The sequence below is a fragment of the Salmo salar genome, chromosome 26, assembly GCF_965601325.2.
Source record: "Salmo salar chromosome 26, fSalSal1, whole genome shotgun sequence".
NCBI lineage: Eukaryota > Metazoa > Chordata > Actinopteri > Salmoniformes > Salmonidae > Salmo > Salmo salar.
In genome coordinates, this window is record NC_138316.1 from 15,342,769 (window position 1) to 15,369,387 (window position 26,619).

A 26,619-nucleotide genomic window follows, 5' to 3' on the forward strand; every position below is an offset into this window, starting at 1 on the left:
TGAAAGACAAAGTTGGATAAAATGTTTTTATTTCAGTTGGAGAAAAAAAGAAAAAGGGGGTTTGCCCTATTTCAATAAGTTCTCCACAATAGTGCATAAGTAAGTAAAGAGATAAAAACATCTACAGAGATGGCATCATAAAAAAAAGCAGTTGCAAATCAGCTTCATTCTATTAATAATCATATGGCACCCAGACAGCATTCGTCCAATTGTTAATGTCCTCCATTCAAACAATATGGTGTTCTGTTTCAACATTACAAGTTAAAAACTAATAGAAATTCAAGTTGAATTCCTGAAAATGGCTCTTCATCAAGGCAGCATCTTCGCTGACATCCTCCCTTTTCCCAGGGTGGCTCTGAAACAGATAGCTAGTGCGGCCAGTCACACTTCCAGGGCTGTGACTTGGGGGCTTTAAGGCATTTTCCTAACTTTTCACATCCTGGAGGGGCCCAGTTCTGTTAGTGAAAGAACCCACAGAAAACATTCTTAAACATTCATTCACCAGAGCTGAACATGATTTACATTATGTTCTCCAAGGTAACCACATGGGGGAGCTGATGCAACACATGTCAAATTCATGTACAAACAGTGCTTTAGCAATGAGCATACACAGCAATGTTTCTTTTTAGCTGTTTTGTGAAAACCAAAACCAATGAGACAAACACTCCCTAATTTTTCCAAAAGCAGCTAAAATCCACAAAACAGTTGCTGGGACAAAAGGTCCAAGAATCACGCTTCTGTGTTTTTCCACAAATAACAAGATAGTCTATTATTTTACAAACAAAGGGAAAGAAAATAACTCTGGGAAACAAATCTGAAATTGTGTCCACATAGTTTACTGAAAGAATTCAGCATTATTAAAAGATAGAGGAAATGAGAAAAGGTGTCACTACAGCAAAGCACTTCAATTTATTTTCTAAAATCATTTTCTTTGAGAAAGAACACAGAGATGTTAACACCGAAAACAAAAGCCACAGAACAATACTATGAAATAAAATGTATTATATGAAACAAGTTTTAAAAAATATGATACATGGGGAATGGACATTCTGTGAAATATTGATCTTACCATGACAGCCATGTCACACATATTAAGCTGGGGCACACCTGGTACCAAACCCTTCTTATGCTTCTCTACCACTGCTGTGATCCGACTCAGTGCATCCTGGTACTCCTTAGTCACAACACTGCAGAGAAACACACAGACGTAAGTAGTTGTGCAAAACACTCACCACACATACAAACATAACAGTCAGGCAATATTGGCATATGGCCACAACATCTAGAATTACAACAGCACAGTAAAGACATGCAACCACATCTTGTATTCACACACTAACACAGACACACAGATTCACCTAAAATGTCTGAACAGATGCACGAGGCTCTCCAATCAGAGCGTGGTCAAGGACAAACCCTCAGGTTTTCACTTTCTTCCACACACACACACACACACACCACACCAATGGTGTGGTTATACAATTTAACATAGAGAATAGATGTCAGTCACAGCATATAGACAGAAGGTCACTGCTCACACAAATGCACACACAAACACAGTAGGCCAACAATATAGACCAGTGTAAAACAATCTCTGTATGATTAGTAAAACATTTTCTCGGAAATCGGTTTCATAAATCTGCAGCTTAGTCTGTGCTGTGCAGCCTAAAATGACTATCTATTATCATTGTATGACACCTGCCTGCCTTTAAACAACTGATATAATCCATAGCGAATGTACACTAATGACTGAAACGCTAGTTTAAAGCCGACAAGCTTAACTCATACGAGAGCCTTTTGACAGCAAACACACCTACCAATTCATGCACAAGCGTATCCACGCACACACACACTGCCCCTTCGGGGCTGCCCTCAGCAGGATTGGCCATGTTTCCCATCCCCTGTCTCTCAATTATTCTTGTTGGACACGGCGGAGCACCTCTGTGCATTATTATATTCAGTGTGTAAAACGCAGAGGCCCTGAAGTGTTTCAAAGGAACACTGCTCTGTCTGCTCTCAATAGGACCTGTAGGGTTAATGGGCTCTCTGTGTTTGGGGGGAGTGGGCGGTTGGTGGCGCGACACGTGGATAGACAAATATCACCAGTGCAATTACACCCATAATACAGTCGCACGCAGCACCTGTGCCAGCTCCGTACCCCCCGCCCCTCCCCAAAGCCAGCTCTCTGATTGGCCCCTGGGGAGGGTGTGTGTGTGTGTGTGAGGTGAAGTGTCAATTAGTGTAATAACTCCAGGCACTGTCCGGCTCACACCGCCCCTCCACCCCCCCCTCCTCCCAGAGGGCAGTGGGGCTTCCGCCACACAATAGCACCTGCTCCCCCCCCCCTCCCTCAGCCTGTGCTAGTCCTATATTCAAACTCTCTGTTCTCCCATCATCACTACTCTACTGCTCCAGTGTTCCCCCACCCCAACTCATCCTTTAGGTCCTTAACAAGGCCACGGCGGTCTAAACTTACCATCTGCTCTGCGCCTTGGCTTGCTGGTTATTTCTTATGGTTGTGTGGTGACGCAATACTGTGCAATGACCCAGAATCACAACATACCATAGCCTTGATCATATCTTTAATGAGTAAAGGTTTCTATAGAAACAAGTGTTTCATTTCAGACATCATTTTACTATGTATGCATTTGAAATCACAAATTCTGCTTCATGGACCAAAGACACTATCTTGATCAAAATGATGAAGATTTCATTACCATCCTATCTGTTTCTCTGCTCTGTATTGATCACTGTGATTCGTTTTCAGATAACTTCTGAAGCTGCTTTATCTCACTAAATATTAGAACCATACATCAGAGCCAGACCAAACGCAGTGTGCAACACAGACGTCTGGTGGCACCTTAATTGGGGAGAACGGGCAAATAGTAATGGCTGGAACGGAATCGGGATCAAACTCAAACATGGTGGTTTCCATGTGTTTGATTCCAGTCCATTTACTCCATTCCAGCCATTATTATGAGCCGTTCCTCCTCTCAGCAGCTTCGTGTGGTGTGCAAAGTGTACGCTCAGCCCTTTTTGAGTTAAGACTATTCTTTGTCTATGCATTGAGCAACCTAACCCTAAAAATATATACATAAAAACAGGTTTATTTCTCTCCTCCCTCTCCACAAATAAAGAAAACTCCAGTCAGCACAGCCTCATTATCATTACTATAACCCTTAGCTCACTGGTGTTAAAGCAAAAACTGGAATAATAATAACGCTGCATGCAAATGAACTCTTTTGATTTATAATGCATGACACCCAGGGGGAAGGCGGCATTGCTCAGGTGTGTCACTACACTCTGATTAGTGATTCATAACCCCACTGGTAGAGCGAACGAACACACACACACACACACACACACACACACACACACACACACACACACACACACACAGGCATCAAGCAGAGGGAATTGAAGAGACAATCAAATACCTCAGCCCTTTCTCCTCCTTCTGTGGAAATTGAGCAATTCGGTGAAGACTATTGATTGGGGGCTGAAGTGGTTGTAGGCAGCAGATGAGGCCAGAGTGTGTAGGGCTGCCTGCTACATTAGCCCGAGGCAGGCTGGGACTTAAGTGCTCAGCACAGGGTGACGAGGGCCCAGGGGTAGTGAGCCGGAGCAGCAGGAGGCAGGGCTAAGTCTCAGTCCCACTGGGACACAGGCAGGGAGAACTGGGCTGTCTTACTATACACTGGACCCAGTCAGCCACACCTTCCCACTGATCTACAACCACAGGAGGAGTCATCTACCACACCAATAGAAGAGGACCAATAAGAACAATTTCATGTGCTCATGTACAGTCTGAAAACGCTTACCCGTAAATTCACTGACAATCGAAATAAATGTTTTATCTAAATGTCTCTCAGCGGTAGAATGCTGATCTCTGTGTGCTTGTCTTGTTATTGTACATCAATGAGAAACACCAAATATGAAATATCCTAACTCAGATATGAATGGAAAAGCATCTTCTGTATTCCCCTGGATTCCTGCAGCAGGTCTCTGGTGAGTGTGCCATGTATCCTAAGAGGCTGGGACAGTGGAGCGACTGCCTGGGCAGCGTGTGTTACTGCTGTAGTATCAGCCTGCCACACAACTGAAGGTATGTGTGCAGACAGGCCCTACATCATCTTAAGTGGCTCTTTAGGTGCAGACAGAGATTAATGATGGCCAGCCGGTCCAGCTGGGTGCCCAAGGAGCACATGGCCAGCAGCCTGCCTGACACACAGACAGGAGAGAGGGAGGAGATGGGAGGGAGGGCAGTGGGGGTGGAGGGCGGCTGGGTATCATTACTGGGGCTGGAGAGATGGGGCTGGAATATTGTGACCTCACAGACCACCCCAATGACCCCCACCCACATGGAGAGGGGAGAGGGGATGCAGGGTCCTCTCTCCAGGTGCCAAACCAGCTCCTCCTCTCCATAAGTCTGGGACACGGCCAAATAAACGCTTCAACGCATTCAACACAACACTGCTATAGATTTTTCTGTTTTTAATTATTCGGATTGAATAGAAGAGAGCAGAGATGAGATGGGCTGATCAAAAACAACATGAATGTTTAATTATTCCATCTCCCTTCAAGTGAAAAAAGGAGTGTGGGGGAGATTAGGAGGAGAGAGTGATGAAGTGAGAGAGGAAGAGAGAGAGAAAGAGAGAGATGGTGAGGGAGGGAGCCAGCCAGAGGGTGTGAAACAGCCTTGGGGACAGGAGCTAATCCGACTGAAGAAAACATTAAGGAGAATGAAGACGGATCAGAGAGAAAGCTAGATAATAGGAAATTGTATTCCCTCATCAAATCATTATGAAAACTATATGAATGTGTGTCACGCTTTTGTTCATCTCTGAGTGTCTTTGCCAATAAAAAAGTGAAGTAAAATAGAATAGAGAATGAATAATGCTTCTTTTGTACAATTAAGGCCATTTTTGTCCACATTGTTACACCATCATTACCATAACTATTCTAAATAAAAACTAACACAACACCCAACTGTTTTTTTATTTACACCATTTTAACTATAGATACGGGGTCATGTTCGAATGAACACAAAAGTCCATTAAACAGCACTCCCTCTCGATTTATACGAGAACAATTTGTCTTGCAATTTTAACTTCTGGCAGTGGATCTGAGGCAAGATAGCGAGCTTTAAAGAGCTATTTGCAATCACAAAGAATAGCGTTTAATCAGCCAGTCTGGGGCTGCACAGATCAATCTTCAGTCCTCACCGCGCCTCCTTCCCACAACTGGATCAGTATTGATCCCATAGATCCTGTCCACCAACATCCCACAACCCCCTCCTCCTCCTCTGCTCTTGTCTTCTCTTATTTAACCAGAGGCCTGCTGTTTGTTGAGCCGTGTGGAGATTGGCTGGCCAACACCAAGCCCTGTCTATATTTCCCTTGCCTTTCACTTTACGTTCAGTACAATCTAACAGTACACCAGGGAATCTTTGTTTGATTTAGTGAGCAATCACCTGATAGGGTATTTCTCCCCGGGGTCCCGCCCCAGGTGGAAGATGAGTGGCTGCATGGTGTGTTCCTGTTGGGTGTGGGTGGTCACGCCTGCCACCTCTTGGCCTGGACAGAAGTTAATGCCCTGTTAGAGTGGACACACATACACACACACAATTCATCTTTAGCTTCTAAAACACCCACTTCACAGAGGACAATGGCGACTGTGGTGGTAACAGATAACCTACTTCAACTGACCCTGAGAAAGTGCCCTTGAAAAGAAAATGCAATTAAAAAGACAAAATGGATGGCAAGAGGCATTGTGCTGTCAATGATGTCCACCTACAGACCAACCCCCTCACTGCACACCTGAACCTGATGCCGTCTCTCTGTTGAAGATATGGAGGAATCTGTGCAAGGGAGCTGAGTGTAGATGTGTACAGTACATGGTGTATAGTGTGTGTGACTATATCTGTTTGGTATATAGTATCATGTCTTCCTCACCTCAAACCTGTCAACGTGTTCTCTCTGCCCTGGGGCTACGGTATGCCTGTGACTGTTACCTACAGTTGAAGTCGGATGTTTACATACACCTTAGCCAAACACATTTAAACTCAGTTTTTCACAATTCCTGACATTTAATCCTAGTAAAAATTCCCTGTCTTAGGTCAGTTTATTTTAAGAATGTGAAATGTCAGAATAATAGTAGAGAGAATGATTTATTTCTTTCATCACATTCCCAGTGGGTCAGAAGTTTACATAGACTCAATTCATATTTGGTAGCATTGCCTTTAAAATGTTTAACTTGGGTTAAACGTTTCAGGTAAGCTTCCTACAATAAGTTGGGTGAATCTTGGCCCATTCCTCCTGACAGAGCTGGTGTAACTGAGTCAGGTTTGTAGGCCTCCTTGCACACCACACACTTTTCAGTTCTGCCCACAAATCTTCAATAGGTTTGAGGTCAGGGCTTTGTGATGGCCACTCCAATACTTTGACTTTGTTGTTCTTAAGCCATTTTGCCACAACTTTGTAAGTATGGTTGGGGTCATTGTTCATTTGGAAGACCCATTTGCGACCAAGCTTTAACTGATGTCTTGAGATGTGGCTTCAATATATCCACATAATTTTCCTCCCTCATGATGCCATCTATTTTGTGAAGTGCACCAGTCCCTCCTGCAGCAAAGCACCCCCACAACATGATGTTGCCACCCCCGTGCTTCACGGTTGGGATGGTGTTCTTCGGCTTGCAAGCCTCCCCCTTTTTCCTCCAAACATAAAATGGTCATTAGGGCCAAACAGTTCTATTTTTGTTTCATCAGACCAGAGGACATTTCTCCAAAAAGTACGATCTTTGTCCCCATGTGCAGTTGCAAACCGTAGTCTGGCTTTTTTATGCCAGTTTTGGAGCAGTGGCTTCTTCCTTGCTGAGCGGCCTTTCAGGTTATGTCGATATATGACTCATTTTACTGTGGATATACACTTGAAGTCGGAAGTTTACATACACTTACGTTGGAGTCATTAAAACTCGTTTTTCAACCACTCCACAAATTTCTTGTTAAACTATAGTTTTGTCAAGTCAGTTAGGACATCTACTTTGTGCATCACACAAGTCATTTTTCCAACAATTGTTTACAGACAAATTATTTCACTGCATCACAATTCCAGTGGGTCCAGCATCTTCACAAGGTCCTTTGCTGTTTTTCTGGGATTGATTTGCACTTTTCGCACCAATGTGCGTTCATCTCTAGGAGACAGAACGCCTCTCTTTCCTGAGCGGTATGACGGCTGCATGGTCCCATGGTGTTTATACTTGCGTGCTATTGTTTGTACAGATGAACGTGGTACCTTCAGGCGTTTGGAAATTGCTCCCAAGGATGAACCAGACTTGTGGAGGTCTACAATTCTTTTTCTGAGGTCTTGGCTGATTTCTTTTGACTTTCCCATAATGTCAAGCAAAGAGGCACAGAGTTTGAAGGTAGGCCTTGAAATACATCCACAGGTACACCTCCAATTGACTCAAATGATGTCAATTAGCCTATCAGAAGCTTCTAAAGCCATGACATCCTTTTCTGGAATTTTCCAAGCTGTTTAAAGGCACAGTCAACTTAGTGTATGTAAACTTCTGACCCACTGGAATTGTGATACAGTAAATTATAACTGAAATAATCTGTCTGTAAACAAATATTGTAATAATGACTTGTGTCATGCACAAGATTGTGGTTGTTTGTAATGTCTTGTTAATTGGTGTTGTACCCCAGGAAGATTAGCTAGCGTTATGGCATTAGTTAATGGGGATCCTAATAAAAAAAAAATACAAAGTAGATGTCCTAACCGACTTGCTAAAACTATAGTTTGTTAACAAGAAATTTGTGGAGTGGTTGAAAAATGAGATTTAATGACTCCAACCTAAGTGTATGTAAACTTCCGACTTCAACTGTATGTGGCTACTCTATCTGCCAGTCAGAATGTGGGGCCATGGCCTGTACGATTGTTCTGCTGACCCCCAAAAGTGTGCAGGCTTGCTTCCCTATACCACCCCCCACACCTCTGGGGTAGCAGCCTGGCTCTGACAGAGGCTGATTGAGTCACAGCCCCCTCCAGACCCCCTGGGGAGACCTCTCAGGTGCCCTTGTGAGCAACACGACTAATATTGAGAGAGCACTCATCTGTAAGGCACTCTACCGACTCCCCTCTGGGACCACAAGCAGCCTCGCTCAAAGGAGCACAGGCACGAGCGCACACACACACACACACACACACCTCACTTCAGTACACTGCACTATGATCCAGACTTGCCCACAAAGTGTCCTGAAGCAGTCTCTGTGCAGTGGTCTCAGAAATGTAAAAGAGCCTAAATCCCCTTGGACTGTGAGAAAGCCCTTTTAATCTGTATCCAAGAAGACAACACAGCAGAACTCCATATCTCCCATGGCATTAAGAAGATTGCTGTATGATCTATGTTCTTTTAAAGATGGAGTAATGTAGGCAACATTATAAGATGAGGGGAGGAATCAAGGGACATAAAATGGAATGCAAAAGTAGAATTTTGGTTTCATATTTTCCTCAAAGAAAAAGATTATATAAAGAGTCCTATTAAACGTATGCTACCCACCAAAGACAAGGCCGAGCAGATAACATCAGATACAGACCGTTCCCATTCCCAACACAATATAATACCTCACACCATTACCACACCATCCAACAAGAGCGTTTGATGAAATCCACTTAACCCTGTGAAATGTCTCATTTTGCACATCACCGAATCTCTCGGATTTCACCAGAAAAATCACAGTAGAGCTCATGGCTATTAAAAGCCATAATTGAATTTCAAGTTCAGAAAGACACACCATCCTTGTTTTATTTTTTACTTCACATAAATAGTAAATGCACAACATTACTTACAACTGGTGAGAAAATAGTACGCTTGAATGATGGATCAACGTTTCAGCACAATATTCAGACCCATTTAAAACCGCTTGAAATAAAGAGTGGTTTTTCTGTGTGATGGATGCTCTCGGGTGAGATGTGAAGGTCAAGGGTCATTGTGAAGCTCTGAAAGCATGCTGCCCGTTCTGGTGAAGAACCGACACATTAACTCTCAGAGTCACAGCTTTGGAGACCCAGAGCCTCCCCTTCAAACCATCTTTTGCTCGCAGACACACACATTCACGGACACACGCACACATACCAATCGATAGGCAACACACAGGCAATCAGACGCCATTATTTGTGAAGTTCCACTCCAGTTCACATGAGCTGATAAAGGAGGCTGCTATTGATTCAGCGGCCCTCTAGGAGAGAGCAATTTAAGCAACCGATGGGGCATAATGCAAACTTGCACGTTTGAAACAGAGGTTTCTGAGGGAGAGGAGCAGGACAAATTTTAAAGGGTGCCTAGAGGAGGAGAGAACACATTCTCACTTCTCAGGGCACAGGAGGGGGAGAGCAGGATACTCAGCAGGAGGGGGAGAGCAGGATACTCAGCAGGAGGGGGAGAGCAGGATACTCAGCAGGAGGGGGAGAGCAGGATACTCAGCAGGAGGGGGAGAGCAGGATACTCAGCAGGAGGGGGAGAGCAGGATACTCAGCAGGAGGGGGAGAGCAGGATACTCAGCAGGAGGGGAGAGCAGGATACTCAGGAGGGGAGAACGCTCCACCAGCGACAGGCAGTGCTGATGAATGATAGTACTTTGGTGAAGTGGGGTGTCCTCATTAATATTCATTAGCCACTGATGTACACAACAGCCACTTGATGAGCTGTTTTCAAGATAACACTGACTATCAAATGTGTTTTATAGAGCACTGTGGATGGCTTGTTGAGGGTGTGGGGATGAGAGAGAGACAATGAGAGAATCTATAGTCAGAGAGAGACTGAGAGAACGAAATACACACTACAGTCACTAAGAGGGACTCACCTGGTTAAACTCCTCCCACGAGTTGCTCCACGTCCAATAGTGGGCCTTGTAAGGCCCAACCCTGACTGCCATCATCTCATTGCCGCGGTAATAGAAGATGGGCCTGTTGGGTGTGAAATGGGATTGGTGACTGCTGGATTCCTGTGATAAGCAGCAGCCCTCTCTCAGCTCCAGAACCCCCCTCCCCCTGCGCTGCCTGGCCCTCCCTCGCAGGCTCGCGCCCCACCACCACGCTGCCATGGCTCATCCCATTATGTGCTTGGTGGAACACCTTATCCACCAGGGTGGTCCCTCTCCCTGGGCCTTGGGCCCCAGCCAGCAGCCTCCTTACAGGGGGCACTGCCACCGCTGCTCTCCCAAAGCCTACATCCGCCCACCCATCTTACAACAGGGGCACAAACGCCCAAAGTACCGTGACCAGCAGAGGGCATAGCTGACCTCTGAACCAACTCTCATAGCCAAATCCTAACTTCAGACTTGCATGTGATGGAACTCTTTATCAGTGGTCCATGATTTTGCTGGTCAAAGTTCAAGTTGTGTACCGACCCAGTTAGGAGGGCAAGTATACAAACAGTATACATCATATTCATCACCTTATCTTACATGAATGAATCCCTCTGACAGGGCCATTTAAGCCTCTTTCAGCCGCAAGTTCTAACCTGTTGATGAGTGTGTTGTTATGGAGGACAGGGCTGAGGTCCAGTCCATCTATGAGCCTGTCGTCAGGAACACTGAGGCCGGCCACAGACAGACTGGTGCTGAACAGATCCATCACAGTCCCCAGCTGTTGGCTCACCTGGAGATGGGAGAAAGAGTCCTTGTATTGAACCGTAACACACTGGAATTCAAATTCAGACAGAATCACATTGTCTATGGGTGCTGACATGAAAGTTTAACAGCGATTGTTGTAGGAAGTTAGATAGCTTGCATGGGCATCCATACGTACCAGATCGATGCACAAACTGATCAATTTAAATTACAAATACTAAAGCTTTGTTCCCCAAATTACAACACTTTATTTGCTTTAATCAATTCATATCCTGTCAAAATGCTAGAGCGTCTCCTCCAAAGCTGCAGTGAGTGTCCATGTCAAGACCCTGAACAGCGAAACGCGGCAGCCTTGTGAAGCGCCGTGATCAGAGCAGGGCTGGGGAGCAGAGTGATTCACACTACTGGGAGGCTGTGATACACCAGAAGCCTGCAGAGACACCAAGGGATCCCTCTTCATGCATGAAACCCAACACGACAGCACAATGGCCAACAGTGTGCACGCGCCCCCTATGAAAGCCCACCATTTCAGCGGATGGGGTGGAGTGGGGCGGGGGGGGGGGGGGGGGGGGGGTGAGTCCTGATGATTCATTTCTTCAGTCTCCTCTATAATCTGCGCTCGCAGGTTTATTATAAACCTCACAAACGCCTCTGTAAATTAGGAGAAAAAGGGGAGTGAGGAGAAAGAGAGAAGATGAGGCCCGGGCCAGCACTAGCTGTTTTATCTCCCTTCCACAGTCCCTGTGAAAAGCTTTATTTTATTTATAAACTTTGAACTATTTTCAGATAAAATGCAATTTTTTTCACTGTCATCCTTGATCTTCCATTCCATTCTCTCCCGAGCAGCCCTTTGAGGGAGACGGCACGCTCACAATCAGATAGTGCTATCAGCCCAGAGCAGCTGCGCCGCCATGCTCCTATCAGCTGCCTGCACACACCACCAAAATGAATTCCTTTTTCTCCCGCAGCCACTGCACCAGCCAGAAAGGGCCCTGCAACACATTCCGTTATCTGCACTCTCACGCTTAACACACACACACACCATAAAAAAAACAAGAGAAATCAAAAAGGATAATTAATGAAGTTGACTACCAGGTAGCACAGACAACCCTAAATCCTCAACCAAAAAATGCTAACCATTTAAAAAAGTCTAAATAGTTGAGAGACCATTTCATTATCTCCCATTTACACTTTTCTCTCCATTCTGTCTATTTCTTTCTGTATTTACTCTTTTTGCCAGCCTTTTGTCTGTGTGGTTCTAGGTTAAACCCTGGTGGTAGTTATCTGACGTGGCAGACCTGCTATCCCTGTCTAACGCACTCAGGCTCCATGTCTCCCAGCTGATAAACACAACAAAAGGGATTGTGACGGTGGCAGCAGCAGTGTTGGGGGGGGGGGGGAAGCCCTCACATTCCCCCTCCATTCCAGCCAGCCAGCCTCATCCCAACGCGGCCCCTCAGTCACCGGGGGAATGTGAACCTCAACCTCATCTCTCTCATTCCAACACATCTCCCAAAACTCTCTCTGTCCCTCAATATTAACAACTAACACTTTCATTAGAGCTATGTGCAGTACAGTCACGAGGGCATGCTAGGTTTATCTACACACCGAGGAACTGTTTTTGTTCCTTTAATCTATCAAATCACTGTGCAATAAGACTGTGGCGTTCACACGGATTGTAATGGAGTCTTCTTCCTCCGTTGACGATCATTTTAATGAGTGTGAGAATGTTAGAAGATAACTTTACCTAGCCTAACCTGAAACTGGACCAACCAAACCTATGACTCCTATCAGTGTGTCAGCTTCGTCAGTGATGAGTTGATATGATATATGTATAATAGCTATAGTTCTTAACCTGAAAACACATTTAATCTGAAACGATTTAGAGTAGGCCTTGTTAATGTTTGCTGGTCCCCGTACCAACAATCCTCATAACAGAAGCGGTGTGGCACGTGTGGCTGTTCATTATGTGCAGCAATTTATGTTTAGGGCTTATGAAACTTTTCAATGTGCCGATGAACAGAGATTTCAGCGCCGCACAAAGCAACAGAGAGGGAAATCATCTCTTTGGCCATCCTCCCCAACAGCAGGGAGATGAAACGAAACCCATACAACAAAGCTGCTTTGTCAAAGGAGATAGTCCCATGTATTCCTGCCCAATCCACAGACTAAAGCCACAGATGGCTTTCAGCAGGGTTCCCCAACTGGCGGCCCGCGGGCCAAATTTATTATTTTTATTGTTGAACATAAAAAGACTGTAAAAACCTCAACAAATCAGCTCCAAGTGATTTTAATTTTAGAAATCTGTTCCCAAGTATTCCCACGCACAATAGAGAGATATATGAGATCGTACACAAATGTAAGCAAGGTTTGAAATTATTATGTTTTAGTCAAATATTATATCTGTTTGCGCTTCTTGCGGTCAATTTGCCATCTACAAATGATTAGTAATTATGTTCCGTCCCCCTGACCACCCGCTCAAGACAAAATCGTCCTGCGGCTGAATCTAGTCGATGATCCCTGTTCATCAGCATAACAGCGGTGCCTCATTCACAATAGTCTGTTCTCAGAAGTGTTTCATCTGCAGTAATTTCTCTAGTTAACCCACCAGCAGGTGCTAGAGACAAATGTACATAGGAGGTTGGGCTGTCATGGCAATGCACCAGCACATACAAAACCTCCCTACCTCCCTGGCACTGCCATCTTTTCCAAAACCAACCCTGTAAAACACTGCACCGGGTGCACCCTTCCCTCTCTTCTCCCAACCACCCCTTTACTTTTTTCCCTGTCCTTTATCCTGTGCGCCTGGCATATTCAGATACCGAAGCCCTCATTACAGCTCAATCCAACCTCAGCAAACACACAAACAGATTAGCCGCTTAAGATGCTCCCAATCCCCCTCTCCCTCGCCACTCTGCAGCGCTATCAGGCCACAGCACACCCCTTCGATATGAGCCGGGGGCAGGGCTTACTTCAGCCTACAGACTGCTTCCTCCACTCGCTCCTCCAAAAAAATCCCTCTGCGCCACAGCCCCGTGTCACAGCTGCCCCTAATACAATTAAAAGTCATTTGCAGAACGCACAGGCTTAGCGGATCAGGGGAAAGTCTTCCTCACAGGCTCACAGAGGAGGAAGACAGGAAGGGGGGGGGGGGGGGGGTAAGAAGATGAACCTTGCCACCTCAAAAAGTATTTGAAAAAAGTCCACACTTGCGCACACACACACACACACACACCCACCCACGCGCGGACACCCACACATTCAAACAAACAAAAAACGGTGTGTTTGCAATGCCAGCACCTGAGGAGAGATGAGGTGTGATGATGTTGAGGACATTGACACACAATCGAAACAAGGAACTACAATATGAGAGAGACGATTACTGAAATGACTAATTGTAATTACTTTCTAATGTGGTACCTGCTTCAAAACCCAGCTGCTTACAGACAGATAGCAATTCAGTGTCTCACAGCTGTGTGTAAATACCAGGAGATGTTCCCCAACTCCAGACAAGTAGAACACCTGGAGATGTTCCCGGACAGGTAGAACAGAGAGAAAGAGAGAGTTCTCACCGTGCCTGCTGGGATGTGTCCAGGCCACCAGGCGATGGCAGGTTCCCTCATTCCACCCTCAAACGTAGTTTCTTTCCCACAGAGAAACGGACCATTACTGCCACCTCAGGGGACAGAAACACATCACTCACACACTAAGCACCATGATAAAAGAGATTACTAAAACAACTTACTTTATACACAACTGAAAGGAGCCCCAAACAAAGAAAATACCCACACATACTACTCATACACATAAGAGTACATTACTCACATCTATCCATACAGGCATGTATACAAGAACTGTAAGAAAGCAGCATAGAATTGCATTTCATGAGTTGAGAGACTAATTCATGGTGTGCAGCGCTTACTCTGCTTGGGGCCGGACATTACTGCGGCCCCGTTGTCTGAGGTGAAGAACACAAAGGTGTCCTTGTCGATGCCCAGAGCACGCAGCCAGGCCAGCATCTGTCCAACACTGTAGTCTAGCTCCATCACTGCATCACCATACCTGCAGTACACACACAAGTCATTCAAACTACAGTATCTCAGGAACTTCAAACGCCCAATCCCAACTCACCATAGACAGACGGACAGACAGACAGGTATGTGTAGGCACTAGGGCTAGGCAAACCCATCAACCAAGCTACATTATTCTAGAAAACATGGAGGTAAATTAGGTATTTACAAAAAAACATTTGGCATTTAGCAAAAAGAGTTTTCACACAAAAAAACATGGACTAAAAGCCTGTTGGAAAAAATGGAAAAGCATTCCATCTCAGTGTGAGCCACCTATCCCAGGCACCTGGCTAACACTTTTCATCTCTGATCCATTTCTCTGTCAACAAAAACCTCATTTGGCATTCTGAAGAAATGCCTGCTTAGTGAGGCCTGAGTATTCACCGAGACTGAGAGGAATACTAAGTGACCTGGGCCCAGACGAGCAACACATCCCTTTACCCTCACCACTACCACAGAGGGGCAAAGGGGTGTGAAAAATCTACATTTAATTGACCAGATCCTCAGAGCAGGAAACAGGTTTTTTTTCTTCTCTTCATTATTACAATATTTTTCTCATTTCGATTTTGAATCTTCATGTTGATACCGTGATTCTGTTCTTCCAAGTGGCATCTAATTCCGCTCACGTTTCCAGGTGTGAGATGAGAGATTGATCACCAAGTAGAATACGCAGTGGCTCATGCTAATGACTTTCCCCACCTTGTAACACTGCTGCAGGCACAGCTCATCCACTTCACACATTCACAAAGCCCCTAAACCAATGGCCTAAGACCCAGAGACCCAAGCAGAGTTTTGAAACAACAAGCCAGTTTGGTAAACATTGTACAAAAACAGAAATACTGTACCGGGGTAGAAAATCATCAAGAGAAATGTACTAATTGGGTCCTATAATAGCCAGATCAACAAAGTCAGCAATGATACAGGTTAATAACCAACAGGGTGTCCAAACTCTCTGCTCTGGAAGAAACTCTCCGTGCTTTGTCAGCAGCACATCACATGTCTCTGTGTAAGACTTTGCAGCTAAGTGTCATTATCTAGATATGGCTTTATTATTGACATTTTATGATTGTAGCTTCAAGTGTTGTGATCCTACCGCCCCCTCTGGCTCTTCCCCAGGAACCGTTTTGAAGCGTAGACCGGAGCGTGCGTAGCGTCTGCTGCCCAGTAGAGAAAAAACGGCCGCTGGGCCATGTTTTGGTGAAATATGAAGTCAAGGCCCTCCTGGAAGGAAAGAAATTAGATCACAGTCTGCTATCAGACCAGACACCATCCAGAAAATTCACTACAAAACTGACAGAGAACAGTAGTGTAATGGGAACATTTAAGATGAATAAAGCTAATATTCAGTGAAAAGTAATTAACACAATGCTTAGCATATTATAATTTTTCCCTTTATATAATACACATGATTTCCAGTGTTCTATTTGGGACACTCATTTGTGTATGGGTTGATGGGTCACTAGACTTGATACTGAATGTTATGGATTGTTCTCATATCTGTTCATAGTGATTGACACCAGACTGGAGGTACAAGGACAGAAGATATGGATTGTTATTATATGCTCTGACACTGTGCGATTCTGTAGCAGCTGAGGTTGTGACTTCCTACCTGCCTCTCGGTGGGTGTTTACAGAACATTGGTGCTGTGAGATTACAATATAAGGGCATGCTTAGAGAAGGCCAGTTAAGCATTTTCTCCGCTTCTGTGCTGGAGTTGTCTCCCTGTGGTAACTGGTAATTAAACTGGATTGATTTTGACTGACTTTATCAATGACTGGTCTCCTTTTCCTTCACCTGGAAATTCCTATTACAAGTAGTATTTGTAAAGAAGAACTGGGACGGACGTCTGCCACTCAATCACTTTACCTCCAAGTAGATTTGTGTAAGGTTAGATTCCCCAGTTTTCTTATCGATCCCAAACTCCTCATAGTATCTAGAAAACAAATGTAGTTAATTAGTTTCCATGTCATCTACATAAGTACAATAGTTATTAATAGGACTCATACACAACACTCACACCATGGCCATTTAATAAACAATCAGTTTTATTCCAAAAACCCAGCAGCAGACTTTGAGAAGCCCGTCCTCCCAGGCTGTGATTAGAGGGGAGTTTAGAGAAGCAGATTTGAGAAGTCTCTGAAGAGCAGGGGAACTGTTATGAGATAGTACTGAAGCGTGGAGCGGTAGACGCAGTAGCGCCCGCCGTCTCTCTCATGCTCGGGCTGTTCCAGGTGTCCTCACACACCGCCAACGCAACCTGCCGTCTCCTGGGTGCGTGTGTGTGCGTCTGTCCAGGCTCAGGCACGCTATGCTGATTAAACCCACGGCTAAGCGCAAAAAGCGCCCGCCTGCTAGCGCCAATGACCCTGAATACACATATGGCTGTTTTGGGGAAAACAAATGGGCAGAAAATGGAATACACAAGCGCAGCTGGTACATAGAAGAGTAAAAAAAACTATCCTCATTCAGAGGAGCAGCCAGCCGAGCCAAACACTGAAAGAGTCCGGGAGAGAGGATTTTTATGTTTTCTGTTCTGTGTGAGTGAGAGTAGGAGTGTGTGCAGGGTGTGTGTGTATACCTTCCCACCATCTGAGAGTTGTTATAGACCGGGACATTAGGCCTGTCGCTGCTGTTGTAGGGACCGAAGTGGCAGTTTGGAGCACCAAACCATTCATCAAAACCATGCTCCAGAGGTAGGTGGTGAGCACTGTGGCCAAGATGCCTTAGGCCAGGAAAAATGATGGGGGAAGGAGAAACAGAATTAGAATTGTCACTATTGTTACCACTTCAAATTAGATCAAAATGAATGCTGCCCACCACTTGCCGATGATCTTGCTGACGTAACCCTTCTTCTTCAGTACCTGTGGTAATAGAATTTCATCCTTTGAGATCCCTCCTACTATCTCCTGGGGTGTGTAGGCTGCAAAGGTCAGGGGTTACATTAATTTGTGTGGCAAAGCAGCAAGGGAAATATAACTCAAAAGAGAGAGTTAGAGCTCACCATTCCTGGCATGGGCATTGGTGGTATAGAATCCATTTCTAACTGGTAATCGTCCTGTCAGAAGTGAAGCTCTGGCTAAGGAGTAACAGGAGAAGAGACATCAACATCATGTTTTGAGAAACTATTTAAATGATCTTAGCTGAATGCGTAGTTAAAGTGGGAGAGGCTGCATGTGATTTTACATAAAGTTCCACAGTATATAACTAGTCAGATCCGGGTTAAGCAAGCATTTTGCCAAGAAGCAGTGTGGCTTGGCGGGGTCGTGTTTCGCCTCTCCTGAGTCCGTACGGGAGTTGCAGCGATGGTACAAGACTATCACTACCAATTGGATATCACGAAATCGGGAGAAAAAAAGGGTGTAAAAAAAATGAAGAAATAATAAAGAAATAAAAGGAAAAAATAACAAAAAGACAAATAAATAAAAAAGTATGTGCAAAGCTGTCATCAAAGTAAAGGGTGGCTACTTTGAAGAACCTAAAATATTTCAAATATTTTCATTTGTTTAACACTTTTTTGGTTACTACATGATTCCATGTGTTATTTCATAGTTTTAATGTCTTCACTGTTATTCTACAATATAGAAAATAGTACAAATTAAGAAAAACCCTTGAATGAGTAGGTGTGTCCATACTTTTGACTGGTACTGTATGTATGTATGTATGTATGTATGTATGTATGTATGTATGTATGTATGTATGTATGTATGTATGTATGTATGTATGTATGTATGTATGTATGTATGTATGTATGTATGTATGTATGTATGTATGTATGTATGTATGTATGTATGTATGAACCGGGGAGGCAGCGTAGCCTAGTGGTTAGAGCATTGGACTAGTAACTGAAAGGATGCAAGTTCGAATCCCTGAGCTGACAAGGTACAAATCTGTTGTTCTGCCCCTGAACAAGGCAGTTAACCCACTAGGCTGTCATTGAAAATAAGAATTTGTTCTTAACTGACTTGCCTAGTTAAATAAAGGTAAAATAAAAAATGAACCAAGTTGAGCATTGGGTTTTGCGTCTGGCTATATTTTCAAGTAAAAAATATATAAGTGGGTCACTTAGAATTGTTTGTTTAATGGACATTTTCTGTCCATTAAAATAACATCAAATTGATCAGAAATACAGTGTAGACATTGTTAATGTTGTAAATGACTATTGCAGCTGGAAACGGCTTATTTTTAATGGAATATCTACATAGGCATACAGAGGCCCATTATCAGCAACCATCACTCCTGTGTTCAATGGCGCATTGTGTTAGCTAATCCAAGTTGATCCTTTTAAAAGGCTAATAGATCATTAGAAAACCCTTTTGCAGTTATGTTAACACAGCTGAAAACTGTTGTCCTGATTAAAGAAGCAATAAAACTAGCCTTCTTTAGAAGGCCAGCATCCCGGAGTCGCCTCTTCACTGTTGACGATGAGACTGGTGTTTTGCGGGTACTATTTAATAAAGCTGCCAGTTGAGGACTTGGGAGGCGTCGGTTTCTCAAACTAGACACTCTAATGTACTTGCCTCTTGCTCAGTTGTGCACTGGGGCCTCCCACTCCTCTTTGTGCTCTGTGAAGGGAGTAGTACACAGCGTTGCACGAGATCTTCAGTTTCTTGGACATTTCTCGCATGGAATAGCCTTAATTTCTCAGAACAAGAATAGACTGACGAGCTTCAGAAGAAAGTGCTTTGTTTCTGGCCATTTTGAGCCTGTAATCGAACCCACAAATGCTGACGCTCCAGATACTCAACTAGTGTAAAGAAGGCCAGTTTTATTGCTTCTTTAATCAGGACAACAGTTTTCAGCTCTGCTAACATAATTGCAAAAGGGTTTTCTAATGATCAAATAGCCTTTTAAAATGATAAACATGGATTAGCTAACACAATGTGCCATTGGAACACAGGAGTGATGGTTGCTGATAATGGGCCTCTGTACGCCAATGTAGATATTCCATTAAAAAAAATCTGCCGTTTCCAGCTACAATAGTGATTTACAACGTCTACACTGCATTTCTGATCAATTTGATGTTATTTTAAAGGACAAAAAAATTTGCTTTTCTTTAAAAAAAAACAAAAAAAACAAGGACAATTCTAAGTGACCCCAAACTTTTGAACGGTAGTGTATATGGGAGCTCACCCTGGATATTGTGATTAAGCCACGTACCATTTCAGTATATGATTACTTTTCTAATTAACATTCAGTGGCTGAATCCTCTAATACCCTCTCCGTGGCGTTAATACAAATAGCCAGGTATGATGCACTTGGCTTCCTTCAGGCACTCGCATCACACACACATATGAGATAAGCAATTGATTAGGTCTTATTTGCTTAAATATTAATTAGAAAAAAGAAAAGGGTCGATCTATTTTGCATAACACGTTTATTCAAATTCCCAAATTAGGTATAATTAGCATATTTCAATAGTGTATTATCCCTATTAGCATAATGAGTCTTCTCCCCTCTATCACCCAGACACACACAGCTTAGGCTTCTGATGTATGCGTCACATTGTTTCAAAAGGCTTTTGAAGGATGCCTGCACCTACCACCAACCTCTCACCCAAATCCCACTTAATCACAGTGACGTTACCATCACTGCAACTATTCCTCTACAATGACAATCACAATATTATTGAATTGTTATCATTGACTGTTGCACTGACAGTCAGGTTCTTATGCATGTGGTGCCAATTCCTATCCAGAATTGGTACCACACTAGCTATTCAGACTATGAATTCCTTCTGTCTTTATAATCAGTGTAATATGTTTTTATATCTATGAATTCAAGAGGATTGGGACTTTAATCAAGTATGACATGTATGTAGCTGACACTCACATGGAGAGCAGAGGGGGTTAGCTGCGTAGAAGTTGGGGAACAGCATCCCCTGGGCAGCCATGGAGTCAAGGTTTGGGGTCTCCTTGGAGGGCTGGCCAAACACTCCCAAATCTCCCCAGCCCATCTAAAAACATTAGAGGAACAAGCTGTCAAATGTTAGTGGATCATCATGCTCTGATAAGCAGACTTTACATTAGAACACAACATCTCAAATAGAGTTGCAGAGAAATGGTTACCATGTCCTGACAGAGACCATATACAAAGCATATGTTGGCATGCTGTGTATTATTGTATGTCAATATGTCAAGTATACGTGGTATATAATCAGAGAGGACACAGCCAGTCATGTCAGCATTCCATTTGAGTAATCATGCCACAGGTTTTCGAGATTATAAAAGTTAGTTTTTCAAGTCTCATCCCCCAAAAGTAACACTCCCCAAACTAAAAATACATCAACATCTTACGTCATCCATAAGAATGATGATAATGTTCGGAGTCGACTTGTTTGAAGAAGTATCTGCCCAAAAACAACATATTAAACTACAAAACAATATCAAAGTTTGAATTAGACAGACATCCATTGCACAAAGCAAGACGAAGAACGCGATGAGGAAGTGTCACATGATAACACATTCAGGAAGCACATGACGATCTCTCGTTGTTTGCTTTCACGAGCTTTTTTTAGCGCAACACTTGCGCATATTCAAGTGGGTGAAGCTGACTTTACTATCCGATGTAGACACGCTTAAAAACACAAGTCCCGTTATTTTCCATGAACAGTTACACAAAATTACGGGAGAAATTGAAGTTGTCTGACTTGTCTTTAGCTAACACACACAGTCACGTGATACGCCTTGGCAGGCACAGCAGACATAATTCCAAGATGGCGGTCTGTATCGCTGTCATTGCTAAAGAGGTAAAATGAAACAAGAATGCTATTTACATCGACATTTGATGGAATGTAATTTGCTTTTTTTTTTTTATGCACTAGCCTCCAATGGGAAAGGAGGATACCTAGTCAGTTGTACAACTGAATGCATTCAACTGAAATGTGTCTTCCGCATTTAACCCAACCCCTCTACGAACCTGAGTGGTGACTGTGATGCTATAAGGCTAGGTAGTGGCTAGCCAGCTGGGCTAACTAGTTAGTTAGCTAAATTGAGTATGGTCTATTTAGAACTGACTAGCTAGTTAGTAGCCTATGTCGTAGAGTTCATTTGAGAGATAAGCATACAATAATAATGCATCAAGTCAGACTTCAGGTGAAAGTTTCAGGCGTAGTTCGCTATTCGTATTCAATTCATATGCAGATCAATGCTGTTCTTCAATCTTGGTCCAAACCAAAGGTTGAGTTTTTTTTTTTTTTTTTTAATTCTAGTCCAACACAGCCAATGTTAACAAACTAGCTAATCATTAAGCCCGCAGGTGTGTTAGTGTTGGGCTGGAACAAAAGATTGCACACCCTCAACCTGTGGTCCAGCACCATATACATTCTATCTGCAAGTATTTGGCAAGTTTAACTTTTGTGATGAATTGAGGTTTTATTATGTAAGGTTGCACTAATTAATGCCCTATTCTGTTAGAATTATCCTCTGTTCATCCGAAGTGTACCTGTACAGAATGAACTGAAGTTCCACTACACGGTGCATACCTCTCTGGATGTGGTGGAAGAGAAGATTTCAGCAGTCGGCAAAGCTATGGCAGACCAGAGAGAGCTTTACCTTGGGTTGCTGTACCCAACAGAGGACCAGAAAGTGTATCCTTCTCATTTGAAAAAAAATGGTATATTTCATTCCTGTCTGCATCATGTTTTTTCTCCTATCAAATTGAATGTATACTCCTTTACCGACATACCAGATATGGCTATGTGACAAACTCCAAGGTGAAGTTTGTCATTGTCGTGGACTCGTCAAACACATCTCTGCGGGACAATGAGATTAGAAGTGTAAGTCAACCCCTGACTGTATGGTTCGCTTAATGGCTTTCAGAGGGATCTGATTTTTATGAAACTACTTGACACATTCTTTCCTTCAGATGTTCAGAAAGCTACACAACTCATTTACTGATGTGATGTGCAACCCATTCTACAATCCTGGAGACACCATTCAGTCTAAGTGAGCTATCCCCACTACAGTGTTAATTATGTAATGGTGTATATCAAAATTGCTATAATCATTGTGATTTACACCTTTTTTCTCCAGGGCCTTTGACAGCATGGTGTCTGCAATGATGGTGCAAGCTAGCTGATATTTTCCTGAACATCTGTACATAATTTCTTGAACATCTGTACATAATTTCCTGAAACACTTTACATGTTGCTTTGTGTATAACAGTGAAATAAACTATGTCCATCAGAACCTCCATTTACTCCATTTCAAAGAAGCACTATCAAGTGTAATTCATTTATTCATTTCTAAAGCAAAAGATGTTTGACAAATTATATACAGCGATAAACATTGCTTCAAGTACAGAGCAACTCAATCGCTCAAACTGCCAATTGCATGTCAATATAGTTACAAAAGAAAGCCAATCACACCAAATGTTATCATTTGTGTTTGGTGTTTTACAACAACTATACTTACAAGCTCGATAGCCACACACCAACAAAATGAGTGATCTGATCAAAACATCCTTACAAAAAAAAAATAAGTATCTGACATGGCAAATGGCTGTGCATTCAAAAAGTTATTGGGGTAAATAATGGCACAGAAACTGCTCAAGAAATAAAATAACACCATAGGCACAATCTTTAACCGTATTAAGCAGCAAACCAAGGCTGGCCTCGTCCATTTCCTACAATAAGAGGACAAAATGGCCATTGCAAAGTCTGTCTTGTTAGGATTAAGTTGCAATAACTTTTTATGGAGGCTGTTAACAAAAGTTGCCATATGAATTAATTCAATGAGGTTGAAATCTGCTTTTCTCTCGATTTCTGCCCATTAACATGCATTGAAAATAATTTGCAAATGAGTCGAGTAGAGATGAGCAAGTCACGATTTCCTGAAATTCTCATTCCATGTTGATATCAAACAATCACTTGAATCCAGACGTGATTCAGTAGTGTTGCGGCGGGTGCATGTGTCCACTGTGCCCTGGCCCCGAGTGGTCAGTGGGTGGGGTTATGAGGAGAAGGCATGGGTGCCGTTTAGGGCCCTGCTCACGGTGCTCAGGAACCCCCCAGTGTCTCTTCCCAGCTGGGGGCCCGTAGGGGTGTGGTGAGACTGACCTGGCCGGGCCAGTATTGTAGCGGAACCTGCCCTGTTGATACCCATTGTATCTGGGTGGGTGGAAACCTCGTCCCCTGGATCGAGCACCTCTGTGAATCCCCCTGTCTGTGGTGCTGATTCCTGGCATGTTGGTCCTTTTAGGCAATACCTGCAATGCAAAGGCCACAGAAACAACCTACTAAAAGACCTGGAATCATAATTTACAATTAACAGGAAAACGTAATTCTGCTCAATTTATTCATGAATGTGCAACTTTATCAATCAAGTGTGTTTTGAGTTTAGAATTCAGGTTTCCCTTCCAACTAACCTTTATGACTCTGTCTCTGAATACCGTCTCATCCAGGCTCATGGCAGTCTGCACAGACTCCCTGTCATGGAACTCAATATATGCAAAACTGGGAGAAAGAAAGTCGTTAACAATTTGAGTATGTGATTGTGTATAAGTTAACAGAACATACAAAATGTCCAAGAAACAAATAAAATGGTGCATAAACTATGTAATTGGACTTTGCATTGAAACTGTGGTCCCACATGGGATGGATAGTTAACCTCACCCCTTGGGATGGCCAGAGAATTTGTCACAAAGGATGGTTACTCTGTTGACAGGACCACAGCCATTGAAATGGATCTCCAACTCATCTGCAGTGGCACCATACTCCACCTGTTTAATTTCCATAACATATCATGAATCTATGCATGAGGACACTCAGTGACTTTGTGGATATCGTATCAAATATGAATTGTGTATAACTTGACATGAATGCTAAAGATAAATGTAGACATTAATAAAAAAAATAAACCTTACATTCCCCACATACACAGATCTGTTGTCAGCATCTATCCTTTCCTCATGGGTCATTGTATAGAACATTCCTGCTGTTTTGAACAGAAGAGAACACTGGAGCATATTGCACTGGACAGAAATTGTAAGACAAACACAACGCAACTAATTACAACAATACCAAGAGGAACAGTAAGATATATTTATCAAGAGGAGTTTGCAAGACAACAGCCCCATTCCATCAGAGGAAGGGATAACCTGAAATAGAGGCTGGCGGGCCTTGGGCAATGATAAAACCCTTCTGGAACGCTGCGGCTCACTGCTCGTCTCATTGGGCAATGATGAGGCTCATGTGAGCCACACCGTAGTAGGCCAGCCCAGCAGATGGGCTCAGGTGTGGGCCAGCTGGCTAGGCTGAACAGGAGCTCACCTGCCTGGATCTGTCTCTCTGTTGCCTCATACTGCACTGCTCTCAGCCGCTCCTCCTCCTCCATCTCTTGCACCCGTGCCTTGATGGCTTCAAGCTCCTATATGGAATGGGAAATGCAAAAACATCTGAAATACGCATTGTCATAAGGGGTAGCGTAGGAATATGCAGTATGAGACAATAAAAATAAACTTTCAGACAACATAAAAAACATGTCTGAAATGTATGAGATGAGCGCATTAAGGTTTCGGATGCCTAGCATCTCAGTGGCCTACTTGAACAGCTGTTTTAAGTTGTTGTTTGAGGATGCAATTATATTGTTGTTCAGAACCACACTTGCTGCTGCCACATTACGCAGGCGCGCAAGACGCGCCCAGTGGATGGATATATATTGTGGCAAGATAATGCAGTTTAAACCTACAAAACTGTCATATCAAATCAGGTAACATAGCTGGAACATAGACGTAGCATATGCTGCAGTAATAATACACTAGGTTACCTGGAATATCCTTTGACCCTACGTTGTTATGTAGCCTACAATCAATTGCGCATTCAAGAAAAGAAAAAAAAGAGTAGGCAAGCCTGCAATTTGTATCACGCAAGGCCGAATGCAATTATCTTATGTTTTCTTACATACCGGGTCCTCCATGTAATGATCTCCCGCGAGCTCGCCTTCTATGTACATATCTTGCCTTTGCTCCGCCATATTCAGTGCTCAACAGCAGACACCAAACCCATGCCCGCAGACGCCACTTCAATGCCCGCGACGTCGCTCTCTTTTAGCCAGTCCAGTGTAGAAGACTCCAATGCAATCGATGTTTTTTTTTTAAATCACTTCTCCGATTTCAATAAGGTTAATAAATGTAACCTATATACGGAAGATTGTTTGGATTAAATAAAAAATATCTTCCCGCGGACGGAATCTACCCACGCCCTTGTCAATAGTGGTTGCTTACCTGTCTGTCAAATATGACGAAAGAGAATGTCAATTAATTGTCACCTGTCTGTGCATCACATGGTTGTGGGCTCGCCCCATCCGTTGTTGGATTGGCATTTTATGAAAATAAATCTATACGGTATCATTTTATTTTCATAAATACATTATCGTGTGGTTTCAATTCGAACTGCTATTGATTACAATGTCAGGTCAGGATAAGGAGACTTGTCCAAATGCTGCCCGTACACCACTGTACCCCTCTATGGACTATGTGAAATATAATGAAAATATAATGAAAATAACAGTAAAAAGCCTGTTGTGGTCTTTGCCTACGATTTACGTTAATTTTGACCTAACGGTTGTTTTCCGACCCACAGAGGGTGCCTAAATGCCAGAAGTAACCTAACCCTATTGGACTCAGTCACCTGTGTACTTTAATGTTTAATATTTCTGCTGGTACATATACCGTTACCTTTACAAATCCCGTTTTAAAATCTATCAGATTATAGTGGCATTCAAACTCAGCTGAGACCCCATTTTTCCCCCAAGAATTTCTCGTGACCCCACCCCATCCCAAATAAAATAATTGGGTAAATGTCCATTTTTACATCAACAATAACCTTCAATTCATTGCATTTTCATCTCTTATCAAAACGAAAATAAACCAATTATACAAATATTTATCAAATTATCTTTCTCAAAAACGTTTGTATAG

At 43.2% G+C, this 26,619-nt stretch overlaps 3 protein-coding genes across 6 annotated transcripts; 1 reads left to right on the forward strand and 2 right to left on the reverse strand.

Annotated features, from left to right (window-relative positions):
• Positions 1-12: 12 nt before the first annotated feature.
• galns (galactosamine (N-acetyl)-6-sulfatase) lies at positions 13-21,296 on the reverse strand. Of its 2 annotated transcripts, XM_014175497.3 has the most exons (14): positions 20,997-21,296; positions 20,533-20,656; positions 17,705-17,779; positions 17,521-17,623; positions 17,282-17,425; positions 16,570-16,636; positions 15,797-15,924; positions 14,556-14,695; positions 14,206-14,309; positions 10,525-10,661; positions 9,866-9,968; positions 5,474-5,595; positions 1,070-1,187; positions 13-455 (listed from the first exon to the last, which is right to left on the reverse strand). In XM_014175497.3, exons 1-14 carry the CDS (start codon positions 21,111-21,113, stop codon positions 369-371), a joined length of 1,569 nt encoding a protein of 522 aa, XP_014030972.1. In that variant the 5' UTR covers positions 21,114-21,296; the 3' UTR covers positions 13-368. The 2 variants fall into 2 exon arrangements, with proteins under 2 accessions (XP_014030972.1, XP_014030973.1); XM_014175498.3 differs by lacking the exons at positions 13-455; positions 1,070-1,187; positions 5,474-5,595 and adding an exon at positions 9,469-9,622 and having other exon boundaries at positions 20,997-21,254.
• On the forward strand, positions 21,285-23,168 carry tpc2l (Trafficking protein particle complex subunit 2-like protein). Of its 2 annotated transcripts, none has more exons than XM_014175225.3 (5): positions 21,285-21,448; positions 22,116-22,288; positions 22,390-22,477; positions 22,567-22,646; positions 22,734-22,889. In XM_014175225.3, the coding sequence occupies exons 1-5, from the start codon at positions 21,305-21,307 to the stop codon at positions 22,777-22,779; spliced, it is 531 nt and encodes a 176-aa protein (XP_014030700.2). In that variant the 5' UTR covers positions 21,285-21,304; the 3' UTR covers positions 22,780-22,889.
• pabpn1l (PABPN1 like, cytoplasmic) lies at positions 22,921-25,929 on the reverse strand. 2 transcript variants are annotated; one of them, XM_082969432.1, is made up of 6 exons: positions 25,605-25,929; positions 24,971-25,067; positions 24,565-24,632; positions 24,314-24,420; positions 24,067-24,154; positions 22,921-23,907 (listed from the first exon to the last, which is right to left on the reverse strand). In XM_082969432.1, the coding sequence occupies exons 1-6, from the start codon at positions 25,671-25,673 to the stop codon at positions 23,587-23,589; spliced, it is 750 nt and encodes a 249-aa protein (XP_082825558.1). In that variant the 5' UTR covers positions 25,674-25,929; the 3' UTR covers positions 22,921-23,586. The 2 variants fall into 2 exon arrangements, with proteins under 2 accessions (XP_082825558.1, XP_082825557.1); XM_082969431.1 differs by having other exon boundaries at positions 24,565-24,635.
• Between the last annotated feature and the right edge of the window lie 690 nt (positions 25,930-26,619).